General features: G+C 44.4%; 1 protein-coding gene and 1 pseudogene across 1 annotated transcript; both read left to right on the top strand.

Annotated features, from left to right (window-relative positions):
* Positions 1 to 413: 413 nt before the first annotated feature.
* Positions 414 to 2343, top strand: LOC110579214 (annotated as a pseudogene).
* A 13193-nt stretch (positions 2344 to 15536) lies between these two features.
* On the top strand, positions 15537 to 16514 carry LOC110593414 (olfactory receptor 2AT4). Its single transcript, XM_021704686.2, has one exon. The coding sequence runs from the start codon at positions 15537 to 15539 to the stop codon at positions 16512 to 16514; it is 978 nt and encodes a 325-aa protein (XP_021560361.2).
* The last annotated feature ends 295 nt before the right edge of the window (positions 16515 to 16809 follow it).

The following is a 16809-nucleotide window of genomic DNA, read 5'->3' as shown; positions in this document are numbered from 1 at the left end:
AAGATTTTGTAATCTAGCACCTACCCTAATATTAAAACTTCTCTGTAGCATTTCAACCAAAAAGGCCCCAGCCTTGCATACCTCTAGTTATATGGAATTTACTAATTTTCAAGTCAATTTTGTGCCTTATGGGATAGTTCTAATTATAAGACTTATTCCATATGTGGGGTTTGGACAGCCCTTCATGGGTTTGTGTCCTTCTCTCTTCCCCAACAGGCAGGACCATCTCTTCCAAGCATTGCTCATTAGACATCTCACCATCCTGGGTTTCTTAATTGTGCAATGAAATTCTAGACACGAAGAAACTGCTGGGATTGAGATCCACAGTTGAAAAGAAAAAGATGAATATTTTAGTTAATGTTTCCCTGACTGTTCTGGTTTCCAGAACAGTGGACATCCAGCCCTGACCCATGATGGAAGCCATCTGTAATGGATCAGAGGACTACTCACCTGTCTTCTAACTGGGGGGCATTCCATCTCTGCATGAATCCTTCTTCCCTGTCTGCTTGGTTTCCCCCTCCCTTTTTTTTTTTTAAAGATTTTATTTATTTATTCATGAGAGACAGAGAGAGAGAGGCAGAGGGAGAAGCAGGCTCCCCGCAGAGCAGGGAGCCCGATGCGGGACTTGATCCCAGGACCCTGGGATCACGACCTGAGCCGAAGGCAGACGCTTAACCGACTGAGCCACCCAGGCGTCCCTTGGTTTTCCTCTTAATCTACCTGCTCATCCTGCTGGGAAATGCCCTGATCCTGGTGGCTGTGGTGGCAGATCCCAGCCTCCACAAACCCATGTACTTCTTCCTGATCAATCTCTCGGCCCTGGACATCCTCTTCACCTGACCACCGTCCCCAAGATGCTGTCCCTCCTCTTGCTTGGGGACCGCTTCCTCAGCTTCCCCGCCTGCTTCCTGCAGATGCACCTCTTCCACAGCTTCTCCTGCTCAGAAGCCTTCATCCTGGTGGCCATGGCCCATGACCGCTAGGTGGCTATCTGCCGCCCCCTGCGCTACCCTGTCCGCATGACCCCACACACCAGTGCCACCCTGGCAGCCTGTGCCTGGCTCACTGCCCTCCCCCTGCCCATCCCCGCAGTGGTGCAGACTTCCCACTTGGCCTTTGACAACACTGCTCACAGCTCTCACTGCTTCTGTGACCACTTGGCTGTGGTCCAGGCCTCCTGCTCTGACACCACGCCCCAGACCCTCATGGGCTTCTGCATCGCCATGGTGGTATCCTTCCTGCCCCTTCTCCTGGTGCTTCTCTCCTATGCCCACATCCTGGCTTCAGTGCTTCGCATCAGCTCCCGAGAAGGACGCTCGAAAGCCTTCTCCACCTGCGGCTCCCACCTCCTGGTGGTTGGCACCTACTACTCATCCATTGCCATAGCCTATGTGGCCTATAGGGCTGACCTGCCCCTCGACTTTCACATCATGGACAATGTGGTGTATGCTGTCCTCGCCCCTGTCCTCAACCCTCTCATCTACATGCTGAGGTACAAGGATGTCAAAACAGCCATCACCAGTAAGGTATGTCCCTGGGACCCAGGGCATTCTGAGGACCCCTGATCCTTAGATGTTGCTAATTCTGCTTCCAGGATACCAGTGTGCTAAAAACAGAGAATGCCATCAAACAAGTTTCTTGAAGGGAAGAATGACCTAGAGTAGGGCCCAAAATATACCATTGAGTCTTCCATTTCCATTAATGATAGACTTGGTTATAAAATCAACCCTTCTGTGGAAAGGAAAATGTCAGCTAAAATAGAAAGATTATCTGAGTCAAAGTGTCAAAATTATTGCCTTCTTAGCTCAGTGGGCAGTGTGTCAGTCTCATAAAAGTATCAAACAGAATTTTTAACATAAGGCTAAAATAGTAATAAAGATGAGAACACAGAAAGATTAGTTATTAAGACATGAATAGACATATAGATCAATGGAACAGGAGAGCCCAGAATCAGACCCTTAAATATATGAACAGTTGATATATGAAGGAAATGACATTGCAGATCAGTGTAAAGATGGAAATATAATAAATGGTATTAGTACTATCAGGTATCCATATGTCAACAAATGAAATTTGTCTCTTATCTTAAGCAAACACAAAAAGCAATCTCATTAAATACCTAAATATGAAAGGCAAAACTATAAAACTATATAGGAGACTACAGTCCTCATCTTGGGATGGGGAGATATTTCTGAAGCAAGATTTTTTAAAAGCTCTATGCCTAGAAAAAACAAAAGATAAACTTGACTGCTTTAAAATGTAGAATTTCTGTTCATCAAAAGACACCAGGAAGAGAGTGGAATGCTAAGCTACAGAACAGAAAATTATTTGCAAGGCATATAACCAACTAAAGGACTCAGGATTCATCCAGAATATATAGAGAATTACTTTGGATCAATTTTTTATTTTTATTTTTCTAATTTTTTAAAAAAGATTTTATTTATTTATTCAACAGATAGATAGCGAGAGAGGGAACACAAGCAGGGGGAATGGGAGAGGGAGAAGCAGGCTTCCCACTGAGCAGGGAGCCCGATGCAGGGCTCGATCCCAGGACCCTGGGATCATGACCTGAGCCGAAGGCAGATGCTTAACCGACTGAGCCACTCAGGCGCCCCAGGTCAATTTTTTAAAATAGTCAAGTCATTAGAAAAATTAGCAAAATACTTCACAAGCAAATGTTCAATAAATCTAAGAAAACATGCTCAACCTAGTAGTCACAGGAGAGGTGCAAGTTACAACAATGAGTACTTACCACTAGAAACACATCAGACTGGCTAAAATGTCAAAGTCTACCAATACCCAAGTTGGCGAGCATGCAGGTTGATGGAGCACTCTTATACTGACAGTGAGAGTGTTTATTGGCACGACCACTTTGGAAAACACTTTATCACTATCTTATAATGTTGAATATACAGATACTGTATTATCTGGCATAGCTGCATTTCTCTTAACTTGTAAAATGTTCATAAGATGTAGCACTGTATGCCAATAAAATATGAAGGAATTACATAGACACACAACATGAGTAATCTCATATGAATAGATGAAAGAATCTAGTGTTGAGTGGAAGAATCTAGTGGTGAGCAAAAGAATCATGACTCAAAAGGATATATATAATATGATTCCAGTTATATAAAGTTTAAAGACAGGCAGAGCTAAACTACATTTTTGATCACTGCATACAGATGTCATACACTGTGAAGAAAAGAGAAGGCATATTTATTATTAAAATGGAAAATCAGGGTTATTTCTGTAAGAGAGGGAGAGGGTTGTGAGTCAGAGAGGGGCACCAAGGGCTTTATGAGGAGTTGTCAGTTTCATTCTCCCCTGAATGGTGGTGACACGGTATTCACTTTACAATTAAACTGTATATATAGACTTTATACATTTTGGCTCCATGTGAATACTCTATTTTATAATAAACTCTTAGAAGGCATCATTCCATCGGGCAGAGGCTGCAATGGTAGTTCTCAATGTTCGGTCCAAGTCTTTCCATGGGTGGGATGTCTTGTGGTGGTTTTCATCTTCAGAATAAGCATCGAGCTGCTGAATATAATTTTCTCTGTTTTTCCATTCACTTAAGAAGACTTTAATTAGCCTTTGGGAAGTGCTAGACCATGTGGTAGAAGCTAGAGACACAGAAGGAGAGATTGGGACAGTCGCTGCCCTCAATTTGCTTACAGTCTAGTGAGGAAGACGGACTCGGGCAGGAACAACACAGTGTGGTAGGTGCCACATCAGAGGGAAGCACAGGGGATGGGGGGAGCATAGAGGATGGTATTTAATCCAAGACAAAAATGTCTCCCATAAATATTTTTTTTTATTTTTTAAGATTTTATTTATTTATTTGAGAGAGAGAGAATGAGAGACAGAGAGCATGAGAGGGGGGAGGGTCAGAGGGAGAAGCAGACTCCCTGCCAAGCAGGGAGCCTGATGCGGGACTCGATCCCGGGACTCCAGGATCATGACCTGAGCCGAAGGCAGTCACTTAACCAACTGAGCCACCCAAGCACCCCTCCCATAAATATTTTTAACCTATGGTACCTGCTACTGCTTGTTTGGGAGTCCTCATGGAGTTAATGGCATGGCGGATGTGAACTGATTGAACAGAAGCCCCAAGCTGCTCCCATCAGAGAAAGAGAGGTTTCATTCTAGAGCTGACCAGAATGTGGGATGGCATCCCTGTCACTACCTGTCATGGGGTGTGATTTTTAGCTTGGACAAGAAGTGGAGTTCATGCTCAAGCAAACCCAAAAGACTGCCACTCATTCTTCAGGAATCCTGCATGTCAAAAAAGGGTCTGGTGTGGGCAGAACTACAACGCCCCCCAAAAAGGCAGGAAGGAAAACCACTCTCAGAAAAGTGAATGGCGCAGGCCGTGACATTCTCGTGGCATATGTTAAAGGAAAGAAAATCTTTCTTAGCAAATTGTAATAAAGATGCAGCATGCGATGGGACTTTAAGCAAGGGCATTAGCAAAGAGTGAGAATTTCAGCAAATAGCAACGAGCGTCTTTTAAAGTCACAATGATAACAATTTTAAGTCAAAATTATGAAACAAAGCATTTTTAGTGAATTCTCATCTCCATTTCTGCTCCCTCCACCTATTGCATGCCCTTTACAAAAACTGTTTTTGGGGCGCCTGGGTGGCTCAGTCGGTTAAGCGGCTGCCTTCGGCTCAGGTCATGATCCTGGAGTCCTGGGATCGAGCCCCACGTCCGGCTCCCTGCTCAGTGGGGAGCCTGCTTCTCCCTCTCCCTCTGCCTACCGCTCTGCCTACTTGTGCTCTCTCTCTCTCTGTCAAATAAATAAATAAAAATCTTTAAAAAAAAAAAAAACTGTTTTTATTCATTTTTTTGGTTTTTCTTTCCATGTTTAATATAAGCAAGTCCATATACTTACACACATATGTATAACATATAAATATGGCTAACATATGTATAACATATAAATATGGCTATAGTATCTCTTTCTTAGAGAAATGGTAGCATACTATAAGACTGTTCTGCTCCTTGATTTTGAAAATTCAATCAGCAGTTGATAGAGATTAAGTTTTTGTTCGAGCAAAAAAAAAAAAAGTGGTGGCGGGAGAGGGAGGGGGCCATCGCTGGAGTGACCAGCTTTACATAGGAGCACAAAGAGTTCATCCATGGGAATAGGTGGGAAGACAGAATGAATGCAGGCACGGATGCCCACAGGTGGGTGGGTGCGGGATGGGACTCTGTGCACTCCTCTCCTGATTGGCTGGAGTGACAACAGGAAGAGATATTGGTGGATTGAGGAGGGGAAAAGTCATCTGGAAGAGGAGATGAGGCAACAAACCAGGGCCATATATGGGATGACTGCCGGCCAGAATTAAGGTCTGTGGAGCGCTCGTAAGTTAAGCTCAGATAAGGTACACCTACATCAGGAAAATACTTTCTTAAAATCCATCTCACTTCTCCCTAAAGGTGCAGGGCTCATCTTGAGTCAGGGTATGTGGGACTGATGACCCAGTGTTACTGATTCTTCCCAGTGGAGATTTCTTTTTTTAACCAAGCATTAGGATAATTGCATAAGCCAACTGGTTTTCAGGCAGCAATGATCTGATTTTTTTTAAAAAAATCTGATCATTTATCTGTCCTCACAAGTGGCTACCTATGCTTCTTGTCTGCTAAATGACATAAGGTCATTTATATATCAAGAACATATATCATGAGCCTACTATGTGGTATATTTTATATCTCAATGTTATCGGGAGAGGAAGGAAGAAAAAACACTAAAAAAAATGAATTCTAAAATGTCAAAAGCTACTTTAAAACCCTTCTAAACTCAGTTACAATGTTGAGCTCTAAAGCTGGCTCCACTTATCACTTACACATAGTGAAATACTTATGTAGTCATGAGATTATGATTCCATTACAAGAACGATATTTATGGTAATACCATTTCCTCTGCATTAATTTCTTATATTCTTTTTTTTTAAAAAAGATTTTATTGACAGAGAGAGAGAGAATGAGCACAAACAGGGGAGCAGTGGAGGGAGAGGAAGAAGCAGGCTCCCCGCTGAGCAGAGAGCCAGATGCAGGGCTCAATCCCAGGACTCTGAGATCATGCAGACGCTTAACCGACTGGGCCACCCAGGCACCCCAATCTTATATTCTTGATGCTAAGTAAGATGCTTATAGTATGCTAAATTCTTATTTTGTGCTTTCTGTTTATATTTCCAACAGCATGGTTCACTTTAATTTCTTTTATCCTCCTCTTATGTATTCTCCAAATATATTCCCAGAATCATCCACACAACCTTGTCTAGTTCCACTTTTGAAGCCACCATTATTACTAAACTAGATATTTTGGTTCCAAGCCATATGTATTTTAAATAACCTGCCCATTTTTCTATTCTACACATCTTTAAAATAATAAAAACTCTATCACTGAACGCTGCTTCCTCAAATATGTGGAAATTAAATAGCACACCTCTAAAAAATCAATGGGTCAAAAAAGAAAGCACAAGAAAAATCAGAAAAGATCTTGTAGAAACATACCCAAAATCACAGGATGCAGCTAAAACAAGTGCTTCGAGGGAATGTAGAACTGTAAATGCTTATATGAAAAAAAGAAGAAAAATCTCAAATTAATCATCTAATGTTATTAGATTATTTATTAATTTATGTATTAATAATCTCATTTTTACTTTAAGAAATTATACTTTTGTAATTTTTCTTTAAAAGCAAACTTGAGGCGCCTGGGTGGCTCAGCCGTTAAGCGTCTGCCTTTGGCTCAGGTCATGATCCCAGGGTCCTGGGATGGAGCCCCTCATTGGGCTCCCTGCTCTGCGGGAAGCCTGCTTCTCCCTCTCCCACTCCCCCTGCTTGTGTTCCCTCTCTCGCTGTGTCTCTCTCTGTCAAATAAATAAAATCTTTAAAAAAAAATAAAATAAAAGCAAACTCAACTCAAAGCAAGCAGTAGGCATGAAATAACAATAAAGATTAGAATGGAAATAAAAAGAGAATGGGAAAAATAGACAAAATGAAAACTGGGTCTTCGAATACATCAACAAGACTGACGAACATTTAGGTAGATTGACTAAGAAAAAATGAGAAAATACCCCCAATTACTAAAATCAAAAGTGAAAGAGGGAACATTACGACTGAACTGCAGAGACATAAATGCAAAATGTCAAAGGAAGAGACCACCACACCACACCTGAAAACAGAAGGCTGAACTTACCACCAGCTTAAGCATTGGGAATGCTCCAGTGTATGGTTCTGAGCGACCCGGGGAGCTGATCTCACACAGGGCTGCGGACAATGTGGAGGGGAGGGGTTGGTGGACCTTCAGCGGTGCTGCTGTTGAGGGAATGGTTTGCCTTTAGTGGTGGCCGTGTGGTTACTGGGGCGAGGGTGTTGCTGCGTGGCTGACTTTTAGACTGGTCGGCTTTCAGGAACGTATTAGTGAGAAGCTGTCATTGAATAATTAAACAGGTTTAAAACAAGTTCTGAGGATTATTTGTTACTCCCATGGCTATCGAACTGCCAGTCATTTCCTAGAAGCCTGAGAACATTTTTATTCTCAGAGGTAATGAAGTAAATCATACTTTATCCCCTAATGTTATACTAGGAAGTCTTTAAGTGTTGGCTTTTTACAAAGAAATCTCAGCCAACAGTTTAGCTCTCCTATTTTGGCTCACTTTTGGAGGTAAAACAAAATGAAATTAGAAATTTGAAAGGAACCTAAGTCATGGTTTCTGCTTGTTTTCTCCGACCTACTGTAGTTCAAATGACTGTTGCGCTCTATGTGAGCTCTTCCCACCAATAACCCAGTCTTTTCGTTAGTTTCATCGGACACATCCCAAAAAGACTTTAGTCCTTCTCATGCTGCCAAAAGCTGGCTTTGGAGGTTTTGGGGGTTTTTCTTTGTTTTTTTAAAGATGTATTTATTTATTTTTAGAGAGAGAGAGTGCGAGAGCGGGGAGGGGCAGAGGGAGAGGGAGAGACCGAATCCCAAGCAGACTCCCTGCTGCGCAAAAAGCCCAACGTGGGGCTTGATCTCACGACCCTGAGATTACAACCCCATCCAAAAGCAAGAGTCTGACACTTAACTGACTGAGCCACCGAGGCCTTCCTGTTTTTTTGTTTTTATGTACAAACCTGGTTTTTAATTTTTTTTAAAGTATAGTTGATGCACAATGTTACAACATAGTGATTCAGCAAAGTCTAGACGTTATGCTGTGCTCATCACGTGCAGCTACCATCTGTCACCATACAACACTATCATGGCTCCAGGCGTTTATTAAGGGCAGAGCATCAGGCACAGGTCCTGCAAGGTCATCTTAGTCATTGCTGGGCTTTGTGTTCTCAAAGTCTCTGGGTTTGAAGTTGGGATGGTCCCTGTGCATGCACGCCCTATTCCATTTTAAAATGTGCTTGCTGCAATGGATGAATCCCTAAACTCTACCTCTGAAACTAATAATACACTATATGTTAATTAATTGATTTAAAATAAAATAAACAAAACAATATGTACTTACTGCTTGCTTGGCCCAGGAGTTCTACTTCTAAGGATCTATCTGAGAGAAATATCTGGGTACCCATCCCCAAAATGCCTGTTAAAAAGACATTAATTATAATATTGTCCATAATAGCAATAATTGTGTACAACCTAGATGTTCATTGGCACGGAAATTATGAAATAATCTATGTCATATCCATACTATGAAATGCCAGATATCAGATAAAAAGAATAAAGTATGTCAGACAGAAAGTTTCCAAGACTTAGTAAGTTGGAATATAAGTGATGCCATAAGAACAAAATGACTTTATTTATGTTAAAGGAAAAACAAAACATTCCCCCCCATGCACAACACACCCGCATGCTTAGCAAAGGTCTGGAAGGAACACACCAAATCATTACCTTTGGGGAGGGGAGGAGGACTATGAGGAAGGGCTGGTGTGAAGAAAGCATTCACCTTTTACTCCATAAATCTCCATATTGCTTAAGCTATTTTACAGTGAGATCTATTTATTACTTGTGAAATTTTTAAAATTGTTCAAATTTTATACAGATCAATGAAAGAGTGACAGAGTCAGAAATTGAGAGCTATGGAGCCAAAGGAAGGAATCTAACAGACTGAGGTCCGAACCGGTCTATGATCCTGCTTGGGCCCTGCCTGAGGCTGGGGTGCAGACCCCCTCTCCTCACGTTCTTCCCACAGAACCTTTGCAAGTCCCTCATGGAACAGCTGAGGCAGTGTGTCCCAGGGGTGCAACAGGGTTTTCCTATTTTGGTTTATCAAAATAACAGCTCTCACTTCCTGAATGTTCACCGTGTGCTAGACACGAGCTCAGCACCTAACTAAACCTTCCCAGGAGGCTGTGGGATGGGCAGTGTTGTTATACCCTTTTCACAGGCAAGGACCTAAAGGCCCAGTGAGGCTAAGGGATTTGTCCAAGGTGACATCACTGGAAAGAACTGAGGTCTCCGCCGTTGGTCGATGTGCTGCTGAACCGCTGAACTGGAACTGGAATCTTGGGTCCAAGCTCAGCCAGCAGCCACTCATGTGACCCTGGGCAAGCCACTTCCCTTCACTAGATCTTTTCCTTAGTGTCAAATAGTGGGGGACAATCCTGGCTCTGCCTGTCCTCCCTGGCTGTTGTGGGGCCCGATGGGAAAACAAGAATCAAACTCTTCTGTTGGTGATAAAGTTCTGGGACCCAGGAGGGTTGTTAATGATGCTGTTTCCATTACCTGCAAAGCCCAGGGCCAAGTCCCCCACCTCACCCTAGGAAGTTGTTCCCAGCTGGAGGGGGTGGGGCCCCTTAGGGGAACCAACTTAAGGGAGAGGGCCCCAGCCGGCCCTGACTCCAGGGTTTAATGGGCCATGGCCCAGCTCCTTCCTGGCTCTTCCCCCAGGGCCAAGTGTGGTGACTCTACAGAAGACACCAAGGTGGATCAGGCTTGCAGGTGAGCTGGGCCGGGGGTGGAGTTTTCCAGAAGTTGGCAAAGGCTGGGGTGAACAGACATGTTCAGAGAGGCCGGGGATGTGTACAGCCATAGTGAGGGTCCCAGTGTGCACCCCCGGTCTGTGTGGCCCTGGGCCAGACACCCTGACAGGACGAGCAGGGATGGGCAGTCACAGGCAAGAGGCTGATGCTTTTGTGAGAGAGTTTCTCACAGAGAGGCAAGATCAATGACCATGAAAGAAATGGAAATATTTAGTGAGGCATCTGTAACACTGTGAGTCACAGATGAGGGAGTTGCAGTTCAGAGGGAAAGTGGAAAGTGGTGAAGCCAGAATGGAAACCCGGCTCATTCTAGCTCCAGTTAGTGAGCCCAGACGCTATCATGCACACGTATCCTGCTCCGTGGCCATGGGAACGGCACAGGATCATGGAAGTATTGTGGGAGGATGGTGTGGATTTAAGAGTTGTGGTGAAGCGCGATGACACAGTGACCATAAGGACCAAGCGTGCCACAGGGCCCTTGCTCTCCCTCCTTAGGGGCTGGGGCCATGAGACGGCCATCCTGACCCTTCACTGGGCCAAACACAGAGGGCGTGCTCAAAAACCCTAGCTGAGCCAGAGGACACCATCTCTTCCAAAGCCTTCTTTTACAGGTGGGAAAACTGAGGCTCAGGGACCCAAAGTCACAGCCCATGAGAGGCAGAGCTGGCCCAGGAGCCAGCACTCTTGGTTGCCAGGCGGGGCTCAGGCCCTTGTAGCAGCCTGGCTCCAGAACACCCTCTGCTCTCCCCTCACCGGTCGTGGCCTTGGACGGACCCTCAGTTTCTCCTTTGTTCAAGGGGCATAACCACTCCCTGGCAGGCCTGGATGATGAAGGAGAGGATGTATGTAAAGTGCAGCATCCAGCTGAACATTCTAGTGACTGGTTTTTCTGCCCTTTGTCCCCCACCAGCACTGTAACTCGTGGCTCATAGATCATCCTGACCAAGGAAGTTTCCTCTAACAATACCTTTGGTGTCCTTAAGCACTGAAAACACCCCTGTAATACATATTCAAAATAAACTCCCTTCATCTAAACCATAAAATAAATGTAAGGAAGTCCAGAAAGTTTCTGATTATTAGCATGATGCTACATCAGTGCTTTTCAAAAACATCAGATACTAAATTTTTGCAAAAACATTTTCCAGTGCTCCTGTCCAGCTGGTGCCTAAGCACATGCTTTATCTGTTGCATAGATGCATTCTGACAAAACAGAGGTTTAGGGGTGAAAACAGTGCCTTCGGGGTGAGCAAATAAATCTTACCAGTTGGTCTGTCCCGTGGCCTCAGGAGGGAGGGCAGCTAGGGCTTTGCTGAGTGATCCCCGGCTTCAGGGGATAATCCAGCCCCGCTGATAGTCTAGTTCTGGTTCTGTCACCCACTTACCGTGCGACCTTGGGCACACCACAGCCCATCTCTGAGCTGTGTGCCCTATCTATGTAAGAAATGGTCAAACTAAAACTGTCTACTTGCTAATGACCCCTTCATGCTGACAGTATGATTCAGCAGCCACTCAAGGCTTATCGGGAAAGCTGCATTCTGGCTCCTGTCTCTGGAGCACTGAGCTCCTGGTGAGGGTGGTGGCTCATTTTGAAATAGAAATAGTTAGGCTTCATTACAGCCCTGCAGGTGCTCAGGTCTGGTGGAGCCACAGACATAGAAAGAGACAGAGACACCCCAGTATGATCATAGTGATAACAAATGAAAGCACAGGAACCCTGAAAGCCAGAAAAGAGGGCCCTGAGCCAGCCAAGACCAGCGAAGCTTCCTGGGAGAGGGAGCACTCTGTTGAGTTAGGACAAAGAACAAGGCAAAGAGCAAGGAGTTGCTGTGTGACTAGAGTGAGAAGAAATAAGGCTGCTAGAAGATCCATCTTGGACAGCAGGCTAGGGGGTCATCTTCTATCTTGAAAAATCCTAGTGAACACCACATGGGAGCCAGAAAACTGGGCTCAAGACCCACCCTGGCTATGAACTTCTCAAGGCTGACCTTGAGAAGACACTCTGTTTCTGGACTTCAGACTCTGCATTTGCCCTCTCCACCACCGTTGTTGGATAGAAAAGTGGGACAGAGGAGGGAGGGTAGAGGGGTAGAAATGGGCCTGCTGGCTCTGAATTTTTGCACCTCAAACCCCAACTCGGCTTAACTCCGTGACCATCAATCCCAAGTCAGCTCCTCTGAGCTATAACAACATGTAGGCAAATGCAGTTGGCACCAATTTGGGGTCTGAGGAAAACCCGGTGACTGGGGGAGGCAGTTTGAGTCTGGTGGTCTGGTTAGCTGAGAATTAACTCTTTTCAGCTGGGGTGTAGCAGCTTTGCTTTCGTGTCTGGATACTGCGGGCTGACCTTCAGAACGTTTTTTTTCTTCCAAGGAAGCATTCACAATGGAGTGGTCTGTTCCATGTGTCTTTTGGAAATACATTTTACCAGCCTTCACTCCCTAATGAGAAACCAGGCCACCTAACACGCTAAAAAAATTAAAGAACAAATTGAAATTTCTTTTTTTTTTCTTTTTTTTTTTCAAATTGAAATTTCTGATTACAGCTGCCAATATCAGCTTAGAAACGGAGTAGAAAAGAGAAAAAACTGCCCCAATCTCTTCCCACACAAAAACTTCCAGATTGTCCAGGGAACACGATCTAGAGAGTGAGAGCCCTGGTCTAGGAGTCTGAGGCCTGGGTTTTCTGGTCCTCGCTCTGCAGCTGACTGGCCCTATGTGATCTTGGGCAAGCGCTTGGCCTTTTGGTCTACAAAGAAAAAAGCTGGCTGGACATTTTCAAGTTTGGTATTCTTATGATTCAATGACATGAGAGAGGTTTTAGCACAAGTCAGAGAAACAGGACAGTTCTGGAAAAATCAAGGAGGGAGTCGTTTTAGAAATGGTCAGGGTTGAAGAGGCATGATATAAATGTGACCATGGACTTGCTCCTGTGTCATCTATTCAGAGGGAGATCCCAGTGTATGAAAGGAATCAATATGCCCAGTCGGTTGAAGGTCTCCAGTTCTGTGGGTGCTTGGAAGCACACATTTCTCCTTCCTTGACAAGGGGAGTCCCTGGGGTAGGGGCTTGTGCCTTAGGCCCTATCACAAGAATACTGCGTTCGTCTCTGCAACAGTGGACCCCAAGGTCCCTGAGTTTCCACTTTACTGTGGCACCTTCTTAGCTGGGGCTAGGGAAGTCTACAGGCTAGTGTTCATCAGGAACCCCTGCTCTGCGGCAGCAGCAACTGGGAGGGAGAGAACAAATCATACCACACAGAAATGCCTTCCAATCTCTGTCTCTGCCGCTGGGTAGAATACGCCTTTAACTCTGACTAGCATCAGCAAGTGACTTCTCCAACTAAAGGCATCCTCTGCCATTCCTTTCATTGTAGTAGGACCAAAAGCCATACACAGAGGCAAGATTTAATATATTCAGTTGCTTTTTTGTTTGCTTGCTTCCTTATTTAATTAAGGTATAACTCAGGCGTAATAATGCCTACAATATTAGATACAGATAGAGATCTAGCTATAAATATAGCTCTAGCTCTGGATTCAGACATCAAATACACAGATAGAGATATTGATATACATACAAATATAGATCTATAGGGACACCTGGGTGGCTCAGTCAGTTAAGCGGTTGCCTTTGGCTCAGGTCATGATCTCAGGGTCCTGGGATCGAGCCCCGCGTTGGGCTCCCTGCTCAGCGGAGAGTCTGCTTCTCTCTCTGCCCCTCACCCCTGCTCATGTTCTCTTTCTCCCTCTCTCAAATAAACAAATAAAATTTTAAAAAACCCACAAATATAGATATATAGATATGGATAAATCAGCAACCCAGCTGGCTCCCTTGTGTCCAGCCCAGTCAAATCCCCCCACAAAATTCAGCTAATCAAGGCTTGAGTTAAGTTCAGTTTCAGTTTTCCTAAGATTCAGTCTAACTGTGACTTGCTCTTGTTCTTAAGGTATGGCCTTCTGGGCTGTGGGTTGTCAGTGTGCTGATCTCTGTCTCCTTAGCCCTGAAAAATTACAGATTTGCTTCTACCCTTTGGAGGTTTTGAACTTAAGTCTTTAGCAACCTTGCCACCTACCCCCTCAACACACACACATACACACACACACAGAGAGCTTCAGAATTTTTCTTTTCTTTTTTTTTTTACAGCTTCAGAAATTTTGAAAATATTTTTGAGGGTAAGACCATTATGTATTTGAGGGAGGCTCTTTCCCTCTAATCTCTTAAGCATCATGGGATCTATCTTTTAGAAGTCTTTTTATTCCTTGAGAAGCCTTCAGTCCAGCTTCCCAACCTCTTTTGCATAACCCCCAAATTCAGAAGCTGTCCCATGGGGAAAACTTGTTATGGATTTAGAGTGCCTTAAATTTCCAAAATGTTTTGCAAACCCTTTTTGACTGCCAAAAAGCATTGCTGCTTTTTCCTTCCCTCATCTGTGTCCCTCTGCCTGGGCCAAGTCCAAGCCACACAATGGTCCCCAAATCAAATATTCCCAGAAAAGATAAGAGCTGGTGATTGGCAGTTGACTTTGGAGAGTCCCTCCCCTCTGGAGTTCCAGTTCATTTCATCCTCATTGCAGCCATGTTTCTCCAATTTATTAAAAAATGTAATTTGTGTAACTTATCCAGGTTTTCTTAGTTGTTGCAGTGCAAGTGTTGGGCTACCAGGACCTATTACATCCTATACAGGAGTAGAAGTCCAGACATGTAGCTAAAGAGGTATATGGAAGAACTGCTACTCAAGGCATATGAGCAAGAAATAGGTTTAGTAAGTATGTGGGCAGCAGCAGGTTGCAGAAAGCCTTGGAGAAAGCAGCCCTTACAGGATGGTAGCAAGATGGTAGAACTTTGAGTGAGTGCAAAAGTAGAAACCCAAGCTTTAGGACTTGATTTGAGAGAACTGACATCCCAAACTAGAAACATGGGACCTAAGATGAAGACCAGAAGAAATCTTTCCAAGTACTTTTCACAATTACAATTCAAGAATCAACTGTTAAGATCTGACTTTCCCAGTAAGATGTAAACTCTTAAGATAGGAATTTTGCCTGCCTTCTTTCTTTCATCACTGTATCACATGAGCACAGCATAATGACTTCCATTTGGTAAGTTACTATTAACTTATAATTAATATATTTTTTAAAGATTTTATTTATTTATTTGACAGAGAGAGAGAGTGAGAGAGGGAACACAAGCAGGGGGAGTGAAAAGGGAGAAGCAGGCTTCCCGCTGAGCAGGGAGCCCGATGTGGGGCTCGATCCCAAGACCCCGGGATCACGACCTGAGCCGAAGGCAGACGCTTATCGACTGAGCCACCCAGGTGCCCCTGTAATTAATATTTGACCAAAGAAGAAAGGTAGGAATTTTGGATTCACATGGTAGAAATTAATAAATACCATAACCTACAATCAGTCTTCTAGAATTGGCTGTAAATAATTGTGCTTATATTAACTATAAACATTACAAAATCTCATTCCAGAATCCTTTGTTTCTATGGTTTTCAGATATCCTCAGTCACCAGATGTTCCAGCTGCCTATCTCCCCGAAATCCAGCTCTGCCTCACTATGGGGACCACAACCTGTAATGGATCAGTGGATGGATCACCAGTCTTCTACCTGGTGGGAATCCCCTCTCTGCCAGAGAGCTTCTTCCTCCCTGTGTTCTTTATTTTCCTCCTCTTCTATCTTCTCATCCTGCTGGGAAATGCCCTGATCCTGGTGGCTGTGGTGGCAGAGCCCAGCCTCCACAAGCCCATGTACTTCTTCCTGATCAACCTCTCCACTCTGGACATTCTCTTTACCACAACCACTGTCCCCAAGATGCTGTCCCTGTTCCTGCTTGGAGACCACTTCCTCAGCTTCCCTGCCTGCTTATTGCAAATGTACCTCTTCCAAAGCTTCACATGTTCAGAAGCCTTCATCCTGGTGGTCATGGCCTATGACCGCTATGTGGCTATCTGCCGTCCCCTGCACTACCCTGTCCACATGACCCCACAGACCAATGCTGCCCTGGCAGCCTGTGCCTGGTTTATTGCTCTCCTCCTGCCCATCCCTGCGGTGGTCAAGACCTCCCAGATGGCATATAACAACATTGCTCACATCTACCATTGTTTCTGTGACCACCTGGCTTTGGTTCAGGCCTCCTGCTCTGACACCTTACCCCAGACCCTCATGGGCTTCTGCATCGCCATGGTGGTATCCTTCCTGCCCCTTCTCCTGGTGCTTCTCTCCTATGCCCACATCCTGGCTTCGGTGCTTCGCATCAGCTCCCGAGAAGGACGCTCGAAAGCCTTCTCCACCTGCGGCTCCCACCTCCTGGTGGTTGGCACCTACTATTCATCCATTGCCATAGCCTATGTGGCCTACAGGGCTGACCTGCCCTTCGACTTTCACATCATAGGCAATGTGGTGTGTGCTATCCTCACCCCTGTCCTCAACCCTCTCATCTACACGCTGAGGAACAAGGATATCAAAGCAGCTATCACCAGAATGGCATGTCTTCAGGACCCGAAGAATGCTGGGAACCCTGATTCACAGGTATAACTTGATCTACTCACAAATGCCAGTAACAATAGAAGGAAAAGTAGACAATTCAGATAGCCAGATAGAACAATAAATCTCAAAATACAGTCCTAGATGTTTCTCCTCCATTGTAATAAAATAATGATGTTCTTTCCTTAATTCGCAGTTAAAACATAAAGGATTTTTCTATTCAATTTTTAAGTTGTAAATCCGAAATCTCGCAAGACTGTGAAGATAACTGTGATCACAGTTCCATTAGTTGAAAGAATTTTGAATCTCAGAGACGTCAAGTATTTGACAAGCAAGAAATTCAGTC

The sequence above is a fragment of the Neomonachus schauinslandi genome, chromosome 11 (assembly GCF_002201575.2).
Source record: "Neomonachus schauinslandi chromosome 11, ASM220157v2, whole genome shotgun sequence".
NCBI lineage: Eukaryota > Metazoa > Chordata > Mammalia > Carnivora > Phocidae > Neomonachus > Neomonachus schauinslandi.
Note: the sequence above shows the minus strand (reverse complement) of the source record. Positions and strands in the feature narration are given on the sequence as shown.